Here is a 20878-nt window from a genome sequence, read left to right as displayed (position 1 = left end):
GTTATGTGTCGCAAGGTTGAAATGAGTTTATAATCCATCATTGAGCGACTAGCGATTGATATTTGACTAATGAGGTAATGCACTTTTCCCACCACAACAAAAAGCGCCCACCTAATTAGCTAAAAACCAATCGCCAACGCTGAGCAATGTAGTATAAATACAGTTTACGTCGCAATGTACAGCGCAGTTTGCTGGGTAGTACAAAGCATAGTGCATACATGTAACGATAGTGTTTGTTAATATACCTGCGTAGGCAATATAAATGGCCGACATCACAATTTTTGTCGATTACGTACAACTACAAGCAGTTACGTGGGACTACATTGTCAGTTTGTTTGCGTGAATATAGGGGGTTGCTGGCTCTCTGTGCGGTACCAGTACAAATTATTCCTTTCAGCACTAGCCTACCGGTACTGGTTAAAAGGTAAGCTTTAATAAATTATAATTTTAAAATCCGAAATGAACACAAGACAAGGTACATGAGATCAGGTATAAAATGAACAGAATTACATGCTAAATACATAGGCCTAAATTACTTTTTTTTTTACCAATGACTAACACTATTTAGTCAATATCATGATGATTTTCCAATCTATAGGCCCTAAAGGCTAATTATAATTTACCCGTATGGTACAGTGAGTACGGTAGGCCTATATTCCGAATAATCAGACCCAGAACAAAATATTAATTTCTGACAGTGAGTAGGGCCTATGTATTACTCAGATAAATAGACGTGTATTATTTATTTTATACGAGCATGCCATTTGATATTATAATAATTATAATAAATTTGTTATTTAATAATTTAATAATAGTAATTATAATAAATTTTTTGCTGAACCATGAAATGGTATATACTATTAGCCTATATCAGTGTAATTTAATAGTTGTTTTACTAGAAATAGGCCTATTTTTATTATATTTTTTACTTCTTCCTCTTTCATTTGACACCCCTCAGGGATTCATACCTTTGTGGCATTTTAAGAAGTCCATTTCAGACCAAACGGAAGGGGGCTGTCAATTTCTTCGGAAGGGGGGGTCATGAATATACTGGTGGGGGGGGGTCATAAAATTTTTAGACCAAATATAGGGGGGTTATAATTTTTTAACACCCAAAATAGGGGGTTATAGAATGATTAAGGGCTGGGGACTCAAAATTTTTATGCTGCTATACATTCTTTTTAATTTGACAATCAAAATGTGCGCACAATCTTTCGTTATATATTAAATGCAAAATTTGTGTGCGCTCCGCGTGCCTTCTTTACACACACGATCGAAATTTTAATGCACTCCGCACTCTCTTCGCTCTAAAGTTTTGGTCCGCTGAAGGGGGGTTCGTAAAAAATTTTGCCCGCGATTTGGGGGGGTCATAAATTTTTTTTGCGGCGATAGGGGGGTCATAAAAATGACTCGGTCACCGACATATTCATGACACCCCTGCCGAAGAAAATGACATTGACATCCCCTAAACCGCTTTGGTTTGAAATGGACTTCTTTAATGCCACAAAAGTATGAATCCCAGAGGGTGTCAAATGAAAGAGAAAGAAGTCAAAAGTTTAATAAAAATGTTTCCCCACCCGGGGGTGACACTCATCATATTAAGACCGGATCAATATTTATATGGGCCCTTTTCATATCTCAAAATGCTAATTTTTTTAACATAAAAGTATGTTACACCGTCGTGTCCAGAATCTTTTCCTGCTGGGGACCTAGAGGGGCTTTCAGAGTTATGCGGGGGACTAAAATCGCCAAAAAATTGTTCACTTGATTCTTTGTCTTCAAATCTATTTCTCACTTGTAGGCCAGCATACTTATAAAAAGCCTGGCTTGAGCATTTTGTTTGCAGCTTGGTCCCACCAGGACTCAAGCGTGTCTGTCTCCATACGGAGCAACCGTTTAAACAAACAAACAAGCCGGAGGGAGTTGCAAAATGGACAAGTTGACTGCGGAGAACTTGTTTGTGATTGTGAACAGTTATCTTGAGAACCGCATGGTGATGAAACTTGTTAGGGGGTAGCATGACCAGAGAGTCTCGACCTGATTAGATTTTCAGCACAAAATATGGTAAATAAATACGGTACCCAATTTGCATAATTTATGCATATCAAACAACTAGCATGTGAACATATTATCTGGAGATCCATATGGGGTACAGTGATGTAACTTGGAGGGGGAGTAGGGCAGCCAGAGGTTCTCAACCTGATTAGATTTTCAAAGCCAAATATGGTAATAAAGTACCTAATTTGCAGGTTCATGAAGTTTGTTGGGAATGACCACTGCAGCGAGACAAAAATTGTCAAGGTCATTTTGGGGTCATTCGGGGTCAAATCGCTATAGATTGTTGCAGGTTCATGAAATTTAGTGGGAACTACCACTGTAGTGAGACAAAAATGTCAAGATCATTTTGGGGTCATTTAGAGTCATCCGGGGTCAAATAATCATACATTGTTGCAGGTTCATGAAATTTACTGGGAACGACCATTGAAGCGAGACAAAAAATGTTAGTCATTTTGGGGTCATTTGGGGTCAAATCACCATAGCTTGTTGCCTCTCATTTACTTCTGCTTCCAAAAGAAACAGTGAAAGCAGGCAGTCACAAAAGCAGACGAGACTTGTGGTTCAAGAACCGCCTTGTTTCTAAGTGTGGCTCCTGTGGGTACCCAGTTGAAGAGGTTCGAAACAAGCGGGTATAGTGAATATATAAGACTCTACAGTTTCAATTACATTAGTTTAACTGGTGCAGCTGGTGCAGGTATGGGTGGGGCTGAAGATGGGTGAGGAAGGGGTAAGGTGGAGGGGGATTTGCCATTTGGTCTAATACCATTTTGTCTAATATCCATTTTGTCTACATCCATTTCGTCTAAACCCATAGGTCTATATCAACTACCTCCAATAATCATTTGGTCCTTTAACCACTTGGTCCGACAACCATTTGGTCCGATATCCATTCAGTCTAATCACCAATAAGGCTAAAACCATTTAGTCTAACATCCATTTAGTCTAATACTCATTTGGTCTATAACCAATAGGTCTAATAGCAATTTGGTCTAATAGCCATTTGGTCAACACACCATTTAGTCTTAGAAGCATTTAGTTTATTAATAAATAGACGAAATGGTATTAGACTAACTGGTTATTGGACCATACGAATATTAGACCTAACAGTTATTAGACCAAATGGTTATAAGACCAAATGGTTATTAAAGAAATATTAGACCAAATGGTTATTAGACTATATGGTTAGTAGACAAACCAGTTATTAGACCAAACAATATTATATGATTATTAGACCAGACAGCAATTAGCCTTTCTGGTAATAGACCAATTGAATATAGACTAAATGGGAATTAGACAAAATGGTATTAGACCAAATGGCAATAGACCAGGTGGAGTAGGGTGCAATTAGGGGTGGGGTATAGGTGGGTGTGGTGGGAGGTGGAGGTTAGGAAGGGTGAGTTGGGGTAAGGGTTATGAGTGTGGAGTAGGGTTGAGATAAAGGTGGTGACGGTAGGGTGGGAGAGTAGGGCTGGGATACGGATGAGGTGGTAAGTGTAGGTAGGGTGATGTATGGCATGGGTAAGGGGTAATGGGCAATGTAGATAAGGGTAGGGGTGTGGTAGAAGGGGAGGGTGTGATATAGAGTTGGGTATGGTAGGGAAAGGGATAGGATTAGAACAGAGATGGGGTAAGAGGTCAGGTGGGGTATGGGCAGGGTTGCTGATTTTTTGAACTTTGCAAGAAATTATTATGGACATTGGACAATGTGCTCTCATATTGTCAACAAAACCTCTGTTGCACAAGGTAATTGTGAAAGCAAACAATCGTAAGAGCAGACAAGACTTCTGGTTTAATTGGGATCCTCTTTATTCATTTCTTACTTAGCTCCAAAACATGGCAAGCAAGGAGTCTTCAGAGGAAACATTAGAAGAACAGGCTTTGTTAGTAATATTCAATGAGGTACTACCTACAGGCTCCAAAGAGAAAATCTGTGACAGACTTCAAATCCATTTTCAAAAGAGAAAGCTCGGCGGAGGTGATGTCGACAAAGTACTCTATCCCTTACCGGGATCTTCCACAAAGGCAATCATTGTGTTCAGCACTGAGAGTAATGCGGGTAAGCAAATTGAAATAGACGATTCCATTGGAATAAATGTGTCATTTTACGTGTGAACATACCCAAAATTGTAGGCTATAACCTCATTATATTAACATAGCAAACAAATGTAAATTAGATAACAACATATCAAATCAAATTCAGGTATGAAAGGTACAGGAAAAAAAAAACTCCCATTATTATCACTCCCTTACAGTTTGTCTCCCATAAAGAAAAAGCAAAGATCATGAAAAATATAGCATGTGAACGTTTCAACTTTCATTGAGCAGTTTCTAACAAATAACATGACATAAAATGTTCAAGCCTTATTGAATAGTTGTAAATGAGATCAAAATGTAGGTCTTTTAAAACAAAAGAAGAAATTGAGCCAAAAATGGGGTTTTGGAAGAAAATTCATTCTTCGTATTCAGAATGCAATTCGATATGCCTGTTGTGCTCTCATGTCCCACAAAAAATACTGCCCAAACGTTCATACCCACCTCTTAAAAGCACTTCATTAGTCTTTCACAAGGTATTTAAATACGCCAATGTGCAAAGGTAGATATTCCAAGAAACTAAAAATCAAAAAGTAGCCAATATCAAGTTCTTGTTCAGATGACTGATTTTGGTGTAGGTAGGTGAATGGCAAGAAACCTCGGTACCTGACATGTCAGCAACTTTTGTTGACGATGTAGTACATATCCATAGGTATATCACAGTCACATATTGATGTTAATTTCTATTTCCTATAACTATAGATATTGTACGTTTGATAAGGTCAAAACATGTAGTAGACTTTGGAAATGGCGTCAAAGTAGATGTTGATATTGAAGCTCTCCCAAAGGTAAGAAAAATTCGATGTGTCAATCGTTATACAAGTACTTATTTATATATCATTAGGCTTGCACTAAGTAGGGCAAAAACTCGATTAGCGCATGAATGGAAACAAAAGCTCCTGGATGCTTTGAAACTCTCCAACACCTTTTTTTTTAGTTGAAGCGAACTCAATCTTGAATCAACACCAAATATTTATGCAAGCTATAATTCTAAATTTAAACAAAAGTCATGGCACTCATGCACTCCACCTTTAAAGCAGTTTAGCCAGCTGTGGGTTTTCAAAGAAAAATTGAACTCTTGTAGTTTACTGATGTGCAATGATTTCTAATCTTATTCACCAACGTCTGGCCCGTAGTCCAGAGACATCAGAGGAGCATGCTGATAATATAATTTCTTTTATAATTCCTAGACCTGAGATGATCTGCGAGGACGTGAATTTTCATCTTCACGGAGAATTACATCAGGAGTGCTCATCTTAAAAAAGTGAAATAGTGGCTCTAAAGATAACTACGTTGGTCAATCTACCAATGAATTATTAATCAATCTCCGTAAAATACCATGATAGTTCATGACCAAACTGGGATGGGATGATCTTAAAGGATTGCCTCCTTGATTTTGTGTATCTCTTTTGTACAGTGGACACCGTTAAACGTGCTATATAGTTGGCTTGGACCATATTTAATCTTTCTATTAACCTAATTAATATTATTAATGTAAAATCATTTCTAAATTAACTTTAACATCTATTTTTTTATTTGCTTTACATTATTTATTTTCAGATGATCCAGGAGGTCCAACTTGTTATCAACCCGTTTTATTGGAGTCTGTTACCGCGTGATAAGACAGACGAATTTAAGCACAAATTACAAGCAAATGCAAGTGCCCATCTTGAGGAATCAAGCACAATGGCAACCATAGGAATTCCGAATACACAATATATAGACGCAGTAAAGGATGTCGTTGCCGAAGTTGTAGGTCTGAAACTAGATGATAAACCCGACGTAAGCACACTTGAAAATGAAGATGGGAGTCAGAAGGAGAGTGACGACAAACGTATGAATGTAGGCTTCAGAGACAGAGATCACCGTAGACAACAGGAAGTAAGGGGTAACTCAGTGGATAGATCTGTGAGGCCAAAAGTATACACGGCTAAAAACACATCTGATCATGATGATAATATGGCGATCGACGAGGAACATGTAGCTGAACAGGCATTTCAAGCTGGATCAACGAGTGATGAGACACAAGGGTCATTCAATATGCGTCAGAATTCTCCAGAAGCTGCGAAGCGGAATCCCTCTCACCGAATGGCAGCTAAATTTAGTAACCATCCAGAAAGCACATCGGCAAGTAATTCAGCAACGTATAGCATGGGAAGCGAGTTTGAAAACAATGTGGAATATGGAAATCAACGGGATAATGCAGATACAATTCCTTCAGACGATTCGTGTAGGGGGCCTTTTGCGGTGAGCACACTTCTGTATAAGTATTTAGAAGACAAGCATACGAAGGATATGGCCAAAATACGCCAGAATTACGGAGTCAAAATAGAATGTATCCCCGACAAAAAACAAGGAGGACAGGGAGAAGTATACATCAAAAGTGGTGTAACAAAACGACCAACGAAAAAAATAGATCAAGCTGCAGATGATTTTATATCGCTCTACCAGAAGTGTTTTCAAAATATTATCATCAAACCAATTTCATGTAACGGTATTGGATCGTCTAAGATTGCTAAAGCAATAAGCTATGTATGGAAACAACAATCATCTGTACTGATCGAAGATAGCATTGATGATGAAGTTACGTTCATTGGTGAAGAAAGGCAAGTTTCGGAAGCCATGAAGGAATTCCAAAAGATGACTGGGCTTCAGCCAAAGTCTCGGAAACTAAAACATCCTCAAGAAGCGTCGTCATCGTCAAGTTCAGTGTTTAGTATGAACACAAGTGAGGCACAGTTAAGTAAAAGTAGAGCCAGCTATGCTGGGGCAACGTCGATGCAGCAAGGCGCTAGTGAATTGGCGGAAGAAAGACGTTTTAAAACAGACGAAGGTATAGAAGTGATAGTCAGAAAAGATGACATAACAAGGCAGCATGTCGATGTCATTGTGAATCCTTCAAATGGCGATTTAACTCTCAATGAGGGAGTCGGAGGAGCCCTTCTTCGTGTCGCAGGTCGAGAATTGGAGGTTGAGTGTAAAGAGATTCGACGAAGAAAGAGAAGAGATTTTTTGGAAACCGAGTGTGTAAGTAGTGGAGGATATGATTTACCATGCCGATTTGTTGTGCATGCTTATGGTCCTATGTATTCTCGAAACACAGGATACGACCGAAACCAAGAAGATAAATTTTACAGCAAACTTAACGTAACATTTCTTAATTGTTTAAACGAAGCAAACGACCTGAAAGCACAGTCTATTGCAGTACCACTTATCAGTTCTGGGGCATTTGGTGGTCCGAAGGAAGTTTGTGCCAAAGCTCTAATTGATGCTGTGAAGCAGTACAGCAAAATGGAATCGCACAAGGCAATCAACTCGATTTGCTTGGTAAACAAGGACGACGAAGCTTACGATGCTATTGTAAAGATGATGAACTGGCTAACAACAAACGACACTGATGAGCGGATGGACACCAGCAGTGATGTCGACACAGTATCAAATAAGCCTTTCTGGACAGAGAAATTACAAACAGCAAGAAACAATCCAGATTTGAATAGTGATGTAGAGATGAATCGCCACCCTAATGCACATAGAGCAGATTCACATGATGACACCGGGATGGAGAAGCGAAAAGCATATGTTACTGGTAACATTCAAATAATCGTCGAGCAACAAGATATTCTTGAATCAGTCAAGGACGTCGACGGTATTATTGTACCAACCGATAGCATGCTCAACAACAGCGGCAAACTTGCCAGTACAATTGCAAGGGCAGCTAGATTGAGCAAGGATGACCTCGACGCAAAAACAAGTGGACTTGGATTAAGAGAAGGAGATATAATCCACACCCACGGCAATGACCTGGCAATGTCAAAATTATTTTTGTCATTCCTCCTGAAGAACAGAATATTGTAAGCCGACAGGATTTCTTCGACAGACTTACGGATGTGGTTCTCAATTGCTTGAGGTATTCTGATAATCTTCATCTGAAGAGGATTGCTCTCCCTATGTTCCCGCCAGATGTTCGCTCAAAAGAATTGTGTTCTGAGGCATTTACAAAGGCCATTCGTCAATTTGACGACTACGCGCCAAAGTACATTCGAGAAGTACATGTTGTTAACCATGACTTTGAATCCACCTTAGCCCTTCAATCTTCATTCGGAGAGGAATTCAAAAATTCTGCTCGTAGAGGCGAAATTGTAGATGACACATATGCAAACTTTGGTGGGAGTGGAGCTAATGTGTATTCTGATCATGGAAAAGCTGGTCGTGACGGTGGCAATGTGAGGCACGGTCGCTCTGATGGTGGAAGTTCGGCAAGTGCTGATAAAACAGATGTCAAAGTAGACCAAAGTAAAGGCAATGAATCCGAAGACTCGGACGATGATGATAAGAGATGCCCTATCTGCCTGGAGGATTTCGATGATACCAAGCAACCAAAAGACCTGTCAAAATGTAAGCACAAGTTTTGCAAGGAGTGTTTGGATCAAGCCATGAAACACAAGCCTGTGTGTCCTGTGTGCGGCGTGGTGTATGGAGCGATGAAGGGTAACCAACCGCCTGGACAGATGAATGTCAGTGAATCACGCTACTCAAGTCTACCAGGCTATGAAGGGCATGGGACTATCACCATCAATTACAGCTTTGGAGGTGGAACCCAAGGAGTAAGTTTCATTTTCAAATGTGATACCTTTTAGTTTTAACATTAAATTAAATGTCGATAATGTGAATCCTAAAGCACGTACATGTATCAATGTCAGTTTACTGAAACGTAACATTGAAATGGAAAAGAAAATACATTTCCTTATGAAAATGATGAAACTTGTACTCGCTTTTAATATTTCGAGAAATTTCCAATTTACCAAGTTTAGATATATTGCCGATTTAATAATCAATAACGTTGTAACCTTTGCATGTTAATTTCAACAGTCTAATCATCCTGAGCCCGGAAACCGCTACACTGGAACAAGCAGGACGGCTTACTTGCCCAACAACGCTGAAGGCCAAAAGGTGTTACGTTTACTAAAGCAAGCATTTGACGCTAAGCTCACATTCACTATCGGGACATCGGTAACATCTGGAGCTAGAAATACTGTTACGTGGAATGATATACACCACAAGACCAACACGTATGGTGGAGCGTAAGTAGTGGTTTTAGCATGTTTAACGGCGGGGTTGATATTTCACGTGTAAGGCCAAAAAAAAAAACCACCAAAAAAACAAAACAAAAAAAAAAACCAAAAAACAAAAACATGTATTTGTTTCCTGTAGTGGGTGTTCTAAGCCTGATATGGGAGATGCTGGTGCGGATTTTTATCCTCCTTTACATTAATGTTACGACGGTGAAATTGAAATTGTTGAAAAACCTTGTGAAAAACGAATCGGATGTTTATATTAATTTCTACATCGTATTCTATGATAAACCGTAGTATTGTTTTGTTTGCAGTTACCATGACATGTGTCAAACGGTTTACGTTATGCATAATTATTATTTATGCTTGATCATGATTATGGCAAATCATGACTGCCAAATAAAACAATGTATTTCCTCGAAAACTATAAGTATGATATGGGCTAAGAATATCCACTTCGTTTCAATTTCTGCAGACAAAGCTTTGGATATCCTGATCCTACGTATCTGAGCAGAGTAACAGAAGAGCTGGCCGCCAAAGGAATCAAGTGAGAAGTTTGACCATCTCTATATGGCCAATGTTCAGAAGAAGGAAGATTACGTGTAAATGGTATTGACAATCAGTTTAAGGCATTTTATAATAATATCGCAAGGAATGCAATTACCAATGAATTATTTTTATTTGCATCCTATACGATGAAAACGAATAAACAAAGATGCCACTTTTCAGGTTTTAGCCTGAATTCAGGTTATTTGTGAGTCTGAATTCCGCGTTTTTACTGATTATTTTATTTTCAGCCCGTTTGGGGGCTTTTTGGCTTGCATTCACGTGCTTTTCTCACCAGTTTTAGGTTTTTTGAGTAAAACTGAGTGGCATCTCTGAATAAAAAACACAACATTAATAAAGAGAAAGGCAAAATATTTGAGATTCATAGTTGAAGAGAACTGATACACTGTATATTGAGGCAATTTCAGCTCAATTCTGCACCATTTTGCGTCAATTTACCATTTTTTCGACATAAGTAACGGTAAATGGTAAATTGTCAAGCTTAATTGTTCAAAACCTGTAGTTCACATCTGATTTGTTAAAGCATTTTGTTTGTTGGGTCTTTATGCTATAATTAAACACTCAAATAATGTGCATGTGAGGTCGATCAATAATCTACTAAACTCAAAGTCGAAGTTTGTATTTTGATAATGCAAGTATCACAATTTATAGAGTTCAAATTTAGAATTAATGTCTTTCCAAAGGTGACTTTAGGTGAATGCAAAAACGGTTGTGATAATTATGCACTCCTTTTATTTACTCCGATTGTTCCTGGCTATATAATTATTGATAGCCCAAATAGAATGGATGGATAATTGACACTTAGTCATGATTAATTTCATCAATGTAAAAGATATGAATAGTATACTCTACCCAGTCTATACTGTATATATACGTAAATGAAAATGATATCATTATTACGCATCTAAAAAGTTTCATTATGTTTAATCAATCACATCATTTAAGACATTTTGCTATTAAAGCCATATTATAACATAACAAAAAAAATAGATTAGTATTTTCCATAAAATGTTAGCGTTTACTGTCAGATTATGTCCCCTTTTAATTTTGAGCCGAACAAGTGAGGTAAAGCATAGAAAATTGGAATTTACTACTAGCGCCCATGCATGTTACTCCCGCAGTTGTAATACGGTACGAGCCTCTGGGTGTGTGTGTATGTGTATCCCGCACGCCGTGTACGTACTGTGCATACGTGTTCGACTAATGTTTCCATCGTAATAATAAAACGCCGGTTCCATCGTTTTATTCAAAATCTCGGATTTTGACAAAACTACAGCACCTAAAGTCTTGATTTTTGCAGAGTATCTTTATTGACTAAAGTACATTACAATCGTGTAAAAACAGAATTTAAATTTTTTGAGGGCGTTCTCCTCAGCAAATGTTATAATATGGCTTTAAATTTATATACCTAAAGGGCAGTTAGCAGGAATCATGGTCATGTCATGATGCAATTATTTATATTTGTGAGAAATTTACACATCATAGACGTAGCAGGAACAGTTTGTATATGTAAATTTATTTACATTCTTCGAGCTTTCGACATTATTATCTTCTTCAGGAACTACAAAATAAATGACACAAGAAAAAAATACAAACAAATAATAATAAAAAATAATGATAATAATAATAAAATAATATAATAAAAAAGTAAATTAACTAACATAAAATACAGATCCACATGACAATTTAGTCGGTGAGCGGAACGAGCAAAGCAAAACACCGGTGATTGGCATGTAGGCCTTAACTGAGAAATTCATCAATGGCAACAGAAGTATGGTAAGCTTACATGACATGACAACAATATGTATACGATCGTAAAACAACGGAAAGATATCGACACATGTCACGTAAGCCGAACCCATATAATTTCATAAACATAAGGAATAACAAAATTACTGTGATAAACAAACTACATTACGGAAATTGAGAAAATATCTGGTTTTGAAGATGATCCCCAAGAAAGTGCTCAACTTGTAAAGGAGCAATCGAACACGAATGTAGTTTTGATAAGACTGTTTCATTTAATTTGTAATAGTCTTATCAAAGCTATATTCGTATTTTATATATGGAAAATGCAAAAGCCAAGAGTAAAACGTACCATTGGAAGCCATTTCTAAGTGACTGGCTGAACATACAACGCCCAGACCAAGTGGTGGGTAACTTTGGTGTTGCGAAGGTAATTTCAGATCTTGAGGTATACCTGCTGTCTGTTGGGTAATCTTTTGTGTTATGTTTTGTAGTTACTGTCGATAATCAGATATCTTTAGAATGGAAACAGCATTATGCTAAAATCGGGAAGTACTATATAATTGCATTAACCTGCTTATTTAAAAGAAACATTCGTATTACAGTGAAGCACCGCATGTATTATATGCACGGCAGTAATTTGCAGTTTACCGAGGAAACACACGACGTTATTCGAAGAAGATTAGAAAAGGTTGCCAGAAATTGTTTAAATTAAATGTCGTGTTATGTAATATTCAAAATCATTTGAATCTTACTGCAAAATATTATAACATGTTATATGGATATTTGGCCAAATGTTTGCAAAAAGTATTTTACAATAACATTTTTTTTCATAACCTTTATATAAACCAACATTTAATGTTATTAAAACGTTTGACCTAAACCAAAACCCAAAATATTACCCGTTTAAAAACGTTTTGTGTTTTTATAGTTGATTATAAACGCTGGTTATTACGTGGACCGTCATGATGGTGCATTTACATCACCGTGTGTCTCGATAGTTACGGCTCACATAGCTATCTCGGGTTATTATTTAATATACAAATTATTTTAATATCATAATATTAACCACCAGAGGTGTGTGAGAGTTCAGCTTTTTATGTTTCGATTTTCAGCTTTTTACACTTCTGTACAAATATATTGTATTTTAAAAAAAAATATGTGGTCACTCGCACCCCAGAAGTGCTGTACCTACTACTATTCTGATTGCAGAATTACGTACAAAATTACCATGATGAACGTTAATATCTTTTACAAAAATGTAAATGACTTTTAGCTTTTCAACACAAATAGCGGGACAAATAGTCATTTAAAAGATCAATTACAGACCGAAATTCAACTTCATTACAACCAAAATTAATTAGTGGTATTTGAGCAAATTTTCGCGCGCTCCGCAAGCAATTCAAGATATTTTTAAGGGGCATTATGTGCCCTTGACCTCGGGTGCCACAACCCCTAGCTACGCCACTGGAAAAATGGAACCATGGGCGATCCCCGGGAGACGGTCGTTAGTTAGTTTTTGGGTTTTTTTTTAACAAAAGCGGCTCAAAGTTGTTGCGAGCGAACAATTGATTGAAATCAAATTCTGTGTTAAATATAAAACTGAATGAATATTGTTACTTATCTGTCATAACATTAACATATATTGGAATTTTGGTCCAAAACTATTTTGTTTTCAATTATAAATCTACAAAGGTAGATGATCTGTATTCTGCAAACTGAAAAATGATTACATAAGCCTTTAGTTGTAGAACGAAACTCAGAACCATGTATATTGAATTATGTAACTTTTAATTTAATTACACAAATTAAATAAATATTTATGTATATAATTATTTTGTTAAATATTACATAGTTCTCAGCTAAATTTCACTTAATTATATCATGAGGATCTATAGGTGCATAACGTTATGTACACATTTTCTCTGTATACATTCTTCTCCTTTTTATATTTAATTGTAGATCGCCATACAAGTTAATAATTGTGTAATACGAAATTAAGGTATTTTTGGTCTTATATCAAATCTGATACATACGATGATGATGTTTTATCACACTTAACGATTAGGCAAAACAATATGTTTGCTTACCCATTGTCCTTTCCCGACTGATCGTAATCTTGAAATTCTGGAAAAAAATTTTACTATACAAAAGAAATTTTGGAAATTCCAGAAAGAAAAATTCTTTTCGGAATTATTGACATCATGAGAAGTTTGTGAAAAATATCTTCAAACTTCTAAACTGTAGAGAAATAACTCAAATCGCATATATATTTAGACTTTATTAAGCTAATTAGGCCCAGGGCCTATGATACGTGTTTTACATGTAAAAAAATCGGACCGACAGACCCTGTCTTCCACAGAAAGTGACACGATAAGTAAACGATTTTTTTCAGCCTTGGTTAAGTAAGTGCCTTTATTTTAAGGTAACATTTGTTGTACTTTAATGGAAATAAATAAGAGATATTAAAGCCTGTGCTTGATCAGATTGCCAGCCTCCTCGCCCCCCCCCCCACCCTCCACCACTTTACCCCCATTAAAATACAGATTTTGCATCGGATGAAAGCTCATCTCTTTCACTCAGTGAAATTTTAGGACTGGAATATGTTTCTTCTGGCAAGATGAACAAAAGATGGTTAGTTGAATTGTTACCACCGATCACCCTGGAAGTCGTGTACTGTTCTATAGACCTACGGGACACTATGCGGAGACTTATTTTTACGGGAACAATAATTTAACTCAAAATTTGGACCCATGAGAATGCTTGGGTGATGGGCCTTAAGTTGCAGGGGCACGCCCGTGCGTAGCCGGGGGGATCTGGGGGGAAATTTCAACCCAGAAAATTTTCAGGGATAAGATGGGGACGGTAAAGAGTAAACTGGCCTTAAAATGACAGAAAAACACACTCACTAAGATACTGGCTATGTTATAGCCTGATTTCATAGGAAATAATTTCACGGACACGAAGATTTCGTTATTTTATGATCAAAATCCTTTTCAGTCTTCCATCGACATTTTGCAAAATTACATTCAGTGTTGCACTGGTGTAATACAGGGTGTATACATTTTGAAAAATGCCACAAGATTTAAAAGTATTTGGTCAAAATGATATAGTTGATAGCTGCATCGACATCTTGTCCTCCCATGACTGTAAAATCACTGGCTTGTGACCATTAATGAGGAATCAGTGGATATTTTTGGGAGCCGAGTAAAATGCAGTTGCACGAAGTCAATTAAAATCAGAGCAACATGAAAAGCACATGATTAACCACTTTCTTCACATTCATTGATGATCTTAGTCTTCCATATGGCCACCAGGGCATGGCCATCATTCCTCTGAACGCAGATATCAGCAGCTGAAGATGACACTCACACCACATCTTATGAGAGACGTCCTGTCTGGGGGTGTCAACTTGTGCAATTATGTGTCTCTGGAGTTCATCAAAGTCTACAGGAGGTGTAAAATCCAACGTACTGCAGGGTTTATTATTCTATTGTGTCTGATTAGAGCGCTGACATATTGGAGGATGTTGCCAATCAATATTCATGAGAGTGTACATTCAACGTCCAAAATTGGTTGACATCTGACTGGTTTTAATTAGGTAACGCATAAAGGCTTGGGCAGTATCGAATGGCTGCCTAGTGCTGTTATATAATTTGTTTATGTCATATTAAAGCCATATTATAACATTTGCTTAGGAAGACGCCCTCGCTGAATTTTTAAAATTCCTTTTTTACACGATTAAATTGTACTTTATTAAACCAATATACCCTGCAAAAATCAAGACTTTAGGTGCTGTAGTTTGGTCAAAATTCGAGATTTTGAATAAAACGCCGGATTCGGCGCTTTATTATTACGATGGAATTATTAGTCGAAAGCATACATGATGTTCATAACACACAGTACGTGCACGGCGTGCGGGACGGTGATATAAACAATAAAGGGTCGTACCACAACATGACCGAAGGAGTGGTACGTATTGGCGACATGTGCGCTGGTAGTAAATTCCAATTTTCTTTGCTTTGCCGTAGTTGTTCGACAGTAAAAGCTAACATTTTATGGCAAAGAAATGCTAATCTATTTTGTTTGAAAATTTTATAATATGGCTTTAATTATTAATTAATTTATTTTCCTTTCTCTGCACTTTTTCTTTCTTAGGCCCTCATTTTATCACTTCCTGTCTCACCTTCTCCTCCACTTCGCCCTCTCTCTTTCTCCCTCCCACACCGACATTACCTGGTTAATAATTACATTGTACAGCTGATACACGAAAATGAATACACGGGATCGATACACGTGAATGTGCTATGGACGATTTGATATTCAGATGACAAATCTTTGGATACCGGGGTAGAAAATGATGAATATCTCCCGTAATTTTTTTATTCTAAAGAAGCCATGTACTTGAACATATGTGTTGAAAGGATATGATAGTCGTTAGCTTGCGTATTGAGAAAGAAGCGTGCGTATTGAGCTCAAAAACTGACAAAAATTCTGATTTTATATGTGCCGAACTATAGCGCAGCGTAGACTAGCTACACTCACTCGTGGAGGCAGTCTAAAAGCAGATGACCTCATGGCGTATACATGCTCACTCACATACAGAGAGGTCAGTTACCAGGCTATTGTCAGTAGCCTTAGTGGGATGGCCCTCGGCTCATTATGCGTCTCAAAACTATTAAACAGGTCGGAACAAAATGGCCATGCGTGGCTGTGGATTCAACCTACCATGGCGATTTCTGCCATGAAGATATCAGGGCGATGACACTGTGCCTCCCCTCTTTCTTTCATTTTCTTTTTGTCTTCCCTCCCCTTTCTCGATTGTCTTTCTCCTCTTCTCCCTCACTCTCCCCTGGCTTTTAAAATGGATATTCGTGACATATAAAAAAATCCATTTGACTCCATATCCATTAAATAGCAACATCTAAGATGTTGGGTGTACACTCGTTAAGTATTAAATTAGCATGAATTGACCCGTTTGCAAATTTGCAAAACCTCCATTTTGGACTCAAGTACACTTTTGCAGTGGCCCTAGATCTATTTTGATCATCATACTTCAATGAACATACAAGCACCTTCGAAGTTTTAGAAGATTTATACTATTCGCTGTCATAGTGCACGTTAGTAACCATTGGTTACTGCTCCAAGCCTGGGCTCGTACAACTGTTCCGAATTTTGATATGCCATAGGCTTTGTGTTGTGATCATTTCGATCAGTGGTTCGTAACAAAGAAAGCGTGATCCAGTTAACCTAGCAACGGTCATATTCTAACGTGCACTACGACAGCGAATTACCATAATGACACATGGATTCATTATGTTATTTCATAATTTTTTTTCAAAGGTAGTCGTATAGTGTTTGGTCATTTTGGGTCACATGGTTAGTCGGTTTAATGTATTACCAATATTTTGTTGTGCATTGATTTAACAATATCTGCTTATAATTTGAAGGTAAAATAAAATAGTGCCGTAACATTCTAAGACTGTAAACATGAGTTATTAAGGATTTTAGTGGGATTTTGGCCGCCATCTTGGATTCAGGAAAAAAAGTCTAGGTGGCCCGTGGGCCTTTTTTTTATCCCTTTAACCCAAGCAACATACAAGACTTATTGTGTTGAGGAAAAGCTTGGTTTTCACTTATCGCCTCAAGATCCTCAGTAAGCTTCTTTGACATAATACAGTCACGGACAAAAGTTTGAAATATTTTAATTTTTTGCATAACCCTGTTTTTAAGTGCAGATTTCTTACCATCAATGAATCGTCAGCCATGCAAAATGGATCAAGGGTGTCTGGCAAGGTCTTAGGTACCGTTTCATATCACACAATACGTAATGTAGGACAATGGCTTCTTATGCCTGACCAATGAACCATCGGGCATTCTTTTCGCAGTTATTTTAGCGATATGATTCACAAGGTTACATTGGTTTTTGCATTACCGTGTGAAGAAACCAGCTTTACTTTATTGCATCTGTCTGTTGTATACGATATTTCTGATCCATGGGGGCGAGTTGAGCGCAGATTTATACGCCCGCGTCATTGACTTAATGTAATCGCGGCTACAAATAGAAGGATATTGGTGCCACTTTAGAAATTACACAAGGTGCAGTTTCTAAAATTTACTAGACCAAGGTCAGGTCGGCCCCGAAAGACAACCGCCAGAGAAGACCGATCTCTCCTACGACATTGTCGCAATGGCCACCAGAAGCCTGGATCTCGGCTACGAACAGAATGGCTGAGGTCCATAAACGCCCCTGTTACCAAGAAACTTGTTAACAACATACTGGTTCATGCATGTTTTCTCTCAAGACGACCAATAAGAAAGCTGATAATTCTGCTAAGACATCGACATGCGCGCTTGCTTTGGTCACAGACATAGGAATTTGACAGACCACTGGCGTAATGTGGTCTTCAGTGACGAGGCCCGGTTCCTCCTCTACAGACAAGATTGCCGATTCAAGGTCCGAAGACAGGTTGGCCAAGCCCTGCTTGAGGATTGTATGCTGCCTAGGGTCCAGGGAGATGGTGGTAGAATCACAGTATGGGGAGCATTTCACAGTAGGTCGAGTTCACACCTCTACATGCTAGGACGACTCATGAACCAGGACCAATACCTGCATGTTCTTGATAGTTATGCTTCCGTTTGCAAGAAAAGACTTCGGGAACAATTTCGTGATCCCAAGATGACAACACCACGGTGTACAGAGCCCGACGCGTGAGGGAATTCCTTGATATTGAGAATACAGAACACCTGGACTGGTCGGCTTTGAGCCCGGATATGAACCTTATGGAGAACTTATGGGCAGAAGTATCCCACAGGTTAGGTAACATGGAAAACCAACCAACCACCCTGCAGGAACTTTGACACGCCCTCATTGCTTGCTGGCGAGATATTCCACAAGGAACCTTGGTAAACCTGGTCGAGGGAATGTCACGTCGCGTACATGACCTTGAGATGGTAAGGTGTGGACACACCAAATATTGAGTTGTGTTTTCTCAAGCAATAGACTTATCTGAACATGTCACTAAGTTTTTGTTTAAACAATAAAGTGTGCTAGTGTCTTTAATCTCATTTTGTGATACAAAGAGACCGCAAAAAAGTGTTGCGGTTATGTGATCCTTCCATTGTAATGCGCTTCCTCAGGTAATTCTTTGTTGTTATTCAAATTACTCAGGTAATTCTTTGGTAATTATTGACAAACTATGTGATGTAAACATCAAAGGACATTTTTTTTCAATTAAATTCAACTCAGCACTCCTCCAGAAAAATAAACCTGTTCCTAATATGATTGAAAACTGCATTTGGTACAAAAATAAAAATATTCCAAACTTTTGTCCATGACTGTAATTATTAACATCACCTTAATTGACATACAATGCAGTGTCATCAGATTATGAAGAGCTTTTTTGCAAAACCCCTTACATCCACTTTTTGAGAAAAACAGCTTTTTTTTAAATTGTGCAAGTATTACTTGTTTGTTTTGATTCAATTTGGGTTTGGATAAAGTGTTGATGAATAGAAACTTAAAGAATAGGTTTGTTACAATTTGCAAGCCTTCCTATTTATTTTATTGTTTCTTTTATGTCGCGCCTTTTGTGGATGTAAGGGATTTTGCAACATAATAAATTGACCCCTTTTCTAGAAACCACCTTTGCAATCAAATTTGAGCCCATTTGTTTGCACTACTTTTAATACTTTATGTAACCTGACTAATGCTATCAAAATCAAAAAGAAAAATTGAAATATCTCATTTACTTTTTTAATTATGAATTTATGATTAAATCCGGCAAAATGCCATTTTGGAGGATTTCCAAGCTACAAATATTGTTAATTACAATAATTTGTTTTCAAACATAGTGACCCCAATACAGTTCCTTTTGGTTTTTATACTTAAAGAACATTCACGTCTACTATCAAACATCAGAATATTATTTTCCTAAAATTCTATGTTGATTTTAAGTTCAGATTTTCGGAAATTCCCTAAGATTTTCCAAACGGGAAATATACGATATCTCCGGAAGGGAAGGTGGTATGAAAGTCAAACCACCACCAAAATGTGTATTTTTACCCACGCTATAATATCATACAAATGACTCAATTTCAGCTAAAAGTGATGTAAGGGCTTTTGCAACAGAGCTCTTCATATATAGAAATCTTTCCGTGTTTTACATGTATTGCTTTAGGCATATCATTGATAAAAATTATAAACAAACGTGGACCAAGGATGCTGCCTTTCTGTCTTCCGATGTCGCGGTGTTCGCCATTCGATCACTCTCCCATACTTGGTCATACTGACACTTGAATATATTTACTCAGTTCTAAAAGCCTAATGTTTAGTAACTCTTAATTGCTTTATTAGATAGATGCGGTTCTTTGCAGGAAAAATAAAAACGTAAATAGAAAAATAATAATTAAGTTAACTGACGTAATCCATTCAGTATTTGATTATTTTGCAAATATCAGTTGATGGCAATATCAACACATTCACTTTACATAATAGTGACACAATAGAAGCTGATGTTTTGCTTTTATGTCAGCTAGCTCTCTACTTGAATTTAATATTTGTATTATTATTTTCGATTTTCGCACCAGCACCATCTTTTTGTGTTTGAAAGCCATCAGCCATAATGTACGATCTTTTAAAATTAATTTGACGGGGACGGAAAAGCCGGTGGAAATAATAAGTCGTAATAATTATCCCGTAATTAAACTGTTATGGAAGACAAACCCTGCAAACAACAAACAAGCAAACAAAAAATCACAGTCTTTCATGCAGTTGAGGTCAAAAATAGGTGATATAATTGTGCATAGGAGTTTTTATCAGGCATATTTTTTGGGTAGTGTGTAGAAATATTAAATTAATGTCGTGTTAACACACCACGTCCCCATAATAGCTTCACGGTTATAGCGGCCAAGATAGTGGGCACAGTACGTGGCGTTAGTCCGACATGCCGCTAATTGTTTCGGATTAAATTGACCCGAAAACCTAACAGTTGTTACAAATTTATTTCTTCATTTTGGGCAAAGAATAACAAAATTAAAATCTGATCCAATAATATAATGGTTTTAACATTTAAGATTATACGCGCGTCAATCAGAGCAAGAGAGGGCCATTCTTCTCTACTATGTCTAATATACGTTATGGCGAATTCAAATTGAGTTTAGCACTATGCTGCTGTTGACTTTTACGTAAAGATTGTTTTTTGTCTGCACACTAACATGATTAAAATGATTGATGATGAGCTTTATTCCGTCTTTCGTCTCAAAAGTGTCTAAGCGTAGCACAGGATTGGGTCAGCAAACAAACTCAATTATTGTTTCACTGATGTGAGAAACATTTGCTCCTC

The 20878-nt window shown here is 37.4% G+C and overlaps 2 protein-coding genes across 2 annotated transcripts; both read left to right on the top strand.

The window, feature by feature from the left end:
- The first annotated feature begins 177 nt into the window (after positions 1–177).
- On the top strand, positions 178–8004 carry LOC140148403 (uncharacterized). The gene is made up of 4 exons (XM_072170333.1): positions 178–424; positions 3883–4114; positions 4852–4937; positions 5710–8004. The coding sequence occupies exons 2-4, from the start codon at positions 3892–3894 to the stop codon at positions 8002–8004; spliced, it is 2604 nt and encodes an 867-aa protein (XP_072026434.1). The 5' UTR covers positions 178–424; positions 3883–3891.
- LOC140148404 (probable E3 ubiquitin-protein ligase DTX3) lies at positions 7970–10126 on the top strand. The gene is made up of 3 exons (XM_072170334.1): positions 7970–8753; positions 9019–9230; positions 9697–10126. The coding sequence occupies exons 1-3, from the start codon at positions 8097–8099 to the stop codon at positions 9770–9772; spliced, it is 945 nt and encodes a 314-aa protein (XP_072026435.1). The 5' UTR covers positions 7970–8096; the 3' UTR covers positions 9773–10126.
- The last annotated feature ends 10752 nt before the right edge of the window (positions 10127–20878 follow it).

This window comes from Amphiura filiformis, chromosome 3 (assembly GCF_039555335.1).
Source record: "Amphiura filiformis chromosome 3, Afil_fr2py, whole genome shotgun sequence".
Taxonomy (NCBI): Eukaryota; Metazoa; Echinodermata; class Ophiuroidea; order Amphilepidida; family Amphiuridae; genus Amphiura; species Amphiura filiformis.
This window is presented reverse-complemented; position numbering and strand designations above follow the sequence as displayed.

Bases quoted from the DNA above. Each gene is read 5' to 3' on its own strand.
- LOC140148404 (XM_072170334.1), top strand. From the start codon at position 8,097: ATGTTCCCGCCAGATGTTCGCTCAAAAGAATTGTGTTCTGAGGCATTT. The intron at 8,754-9,018 runs GTAAGTTTCATT...TAATTTCAACAG, and splicing joins TTGGAGGTGGAACCCAAGGA to TCTAATCATCCTGAGCCCGG. The intron at 9,231-9,696 runs GTAAGTAGTGGT...CAATTTCTGCAG, and splicing joins ACCAACACGTATGGTGGAGC to ACAAAGCTTTGGATATCCTG.
- LOC140148403 (XM_072170333.1), top strand. From the start codon at position 3,892: ATGGCAAGCAAGGAGTCTTCAGAGGAAACATTAGAAGAACAGGCTTTG. The intron at 4,115-4,851 runs GTAAGCAAATTG...CTATAACTATAG, and splicing joins CAGCACTGAGAGTAATGCGG to ATATTGTACGTTTGATAAGG. The intron at 4,938-5,709 runs GTAAGAAAAATT...ATTTATTTTCAG, and splicing joins ATATTGAAGCTCTCCCAAAG to ATGATCCAGGAGGTCCAACT.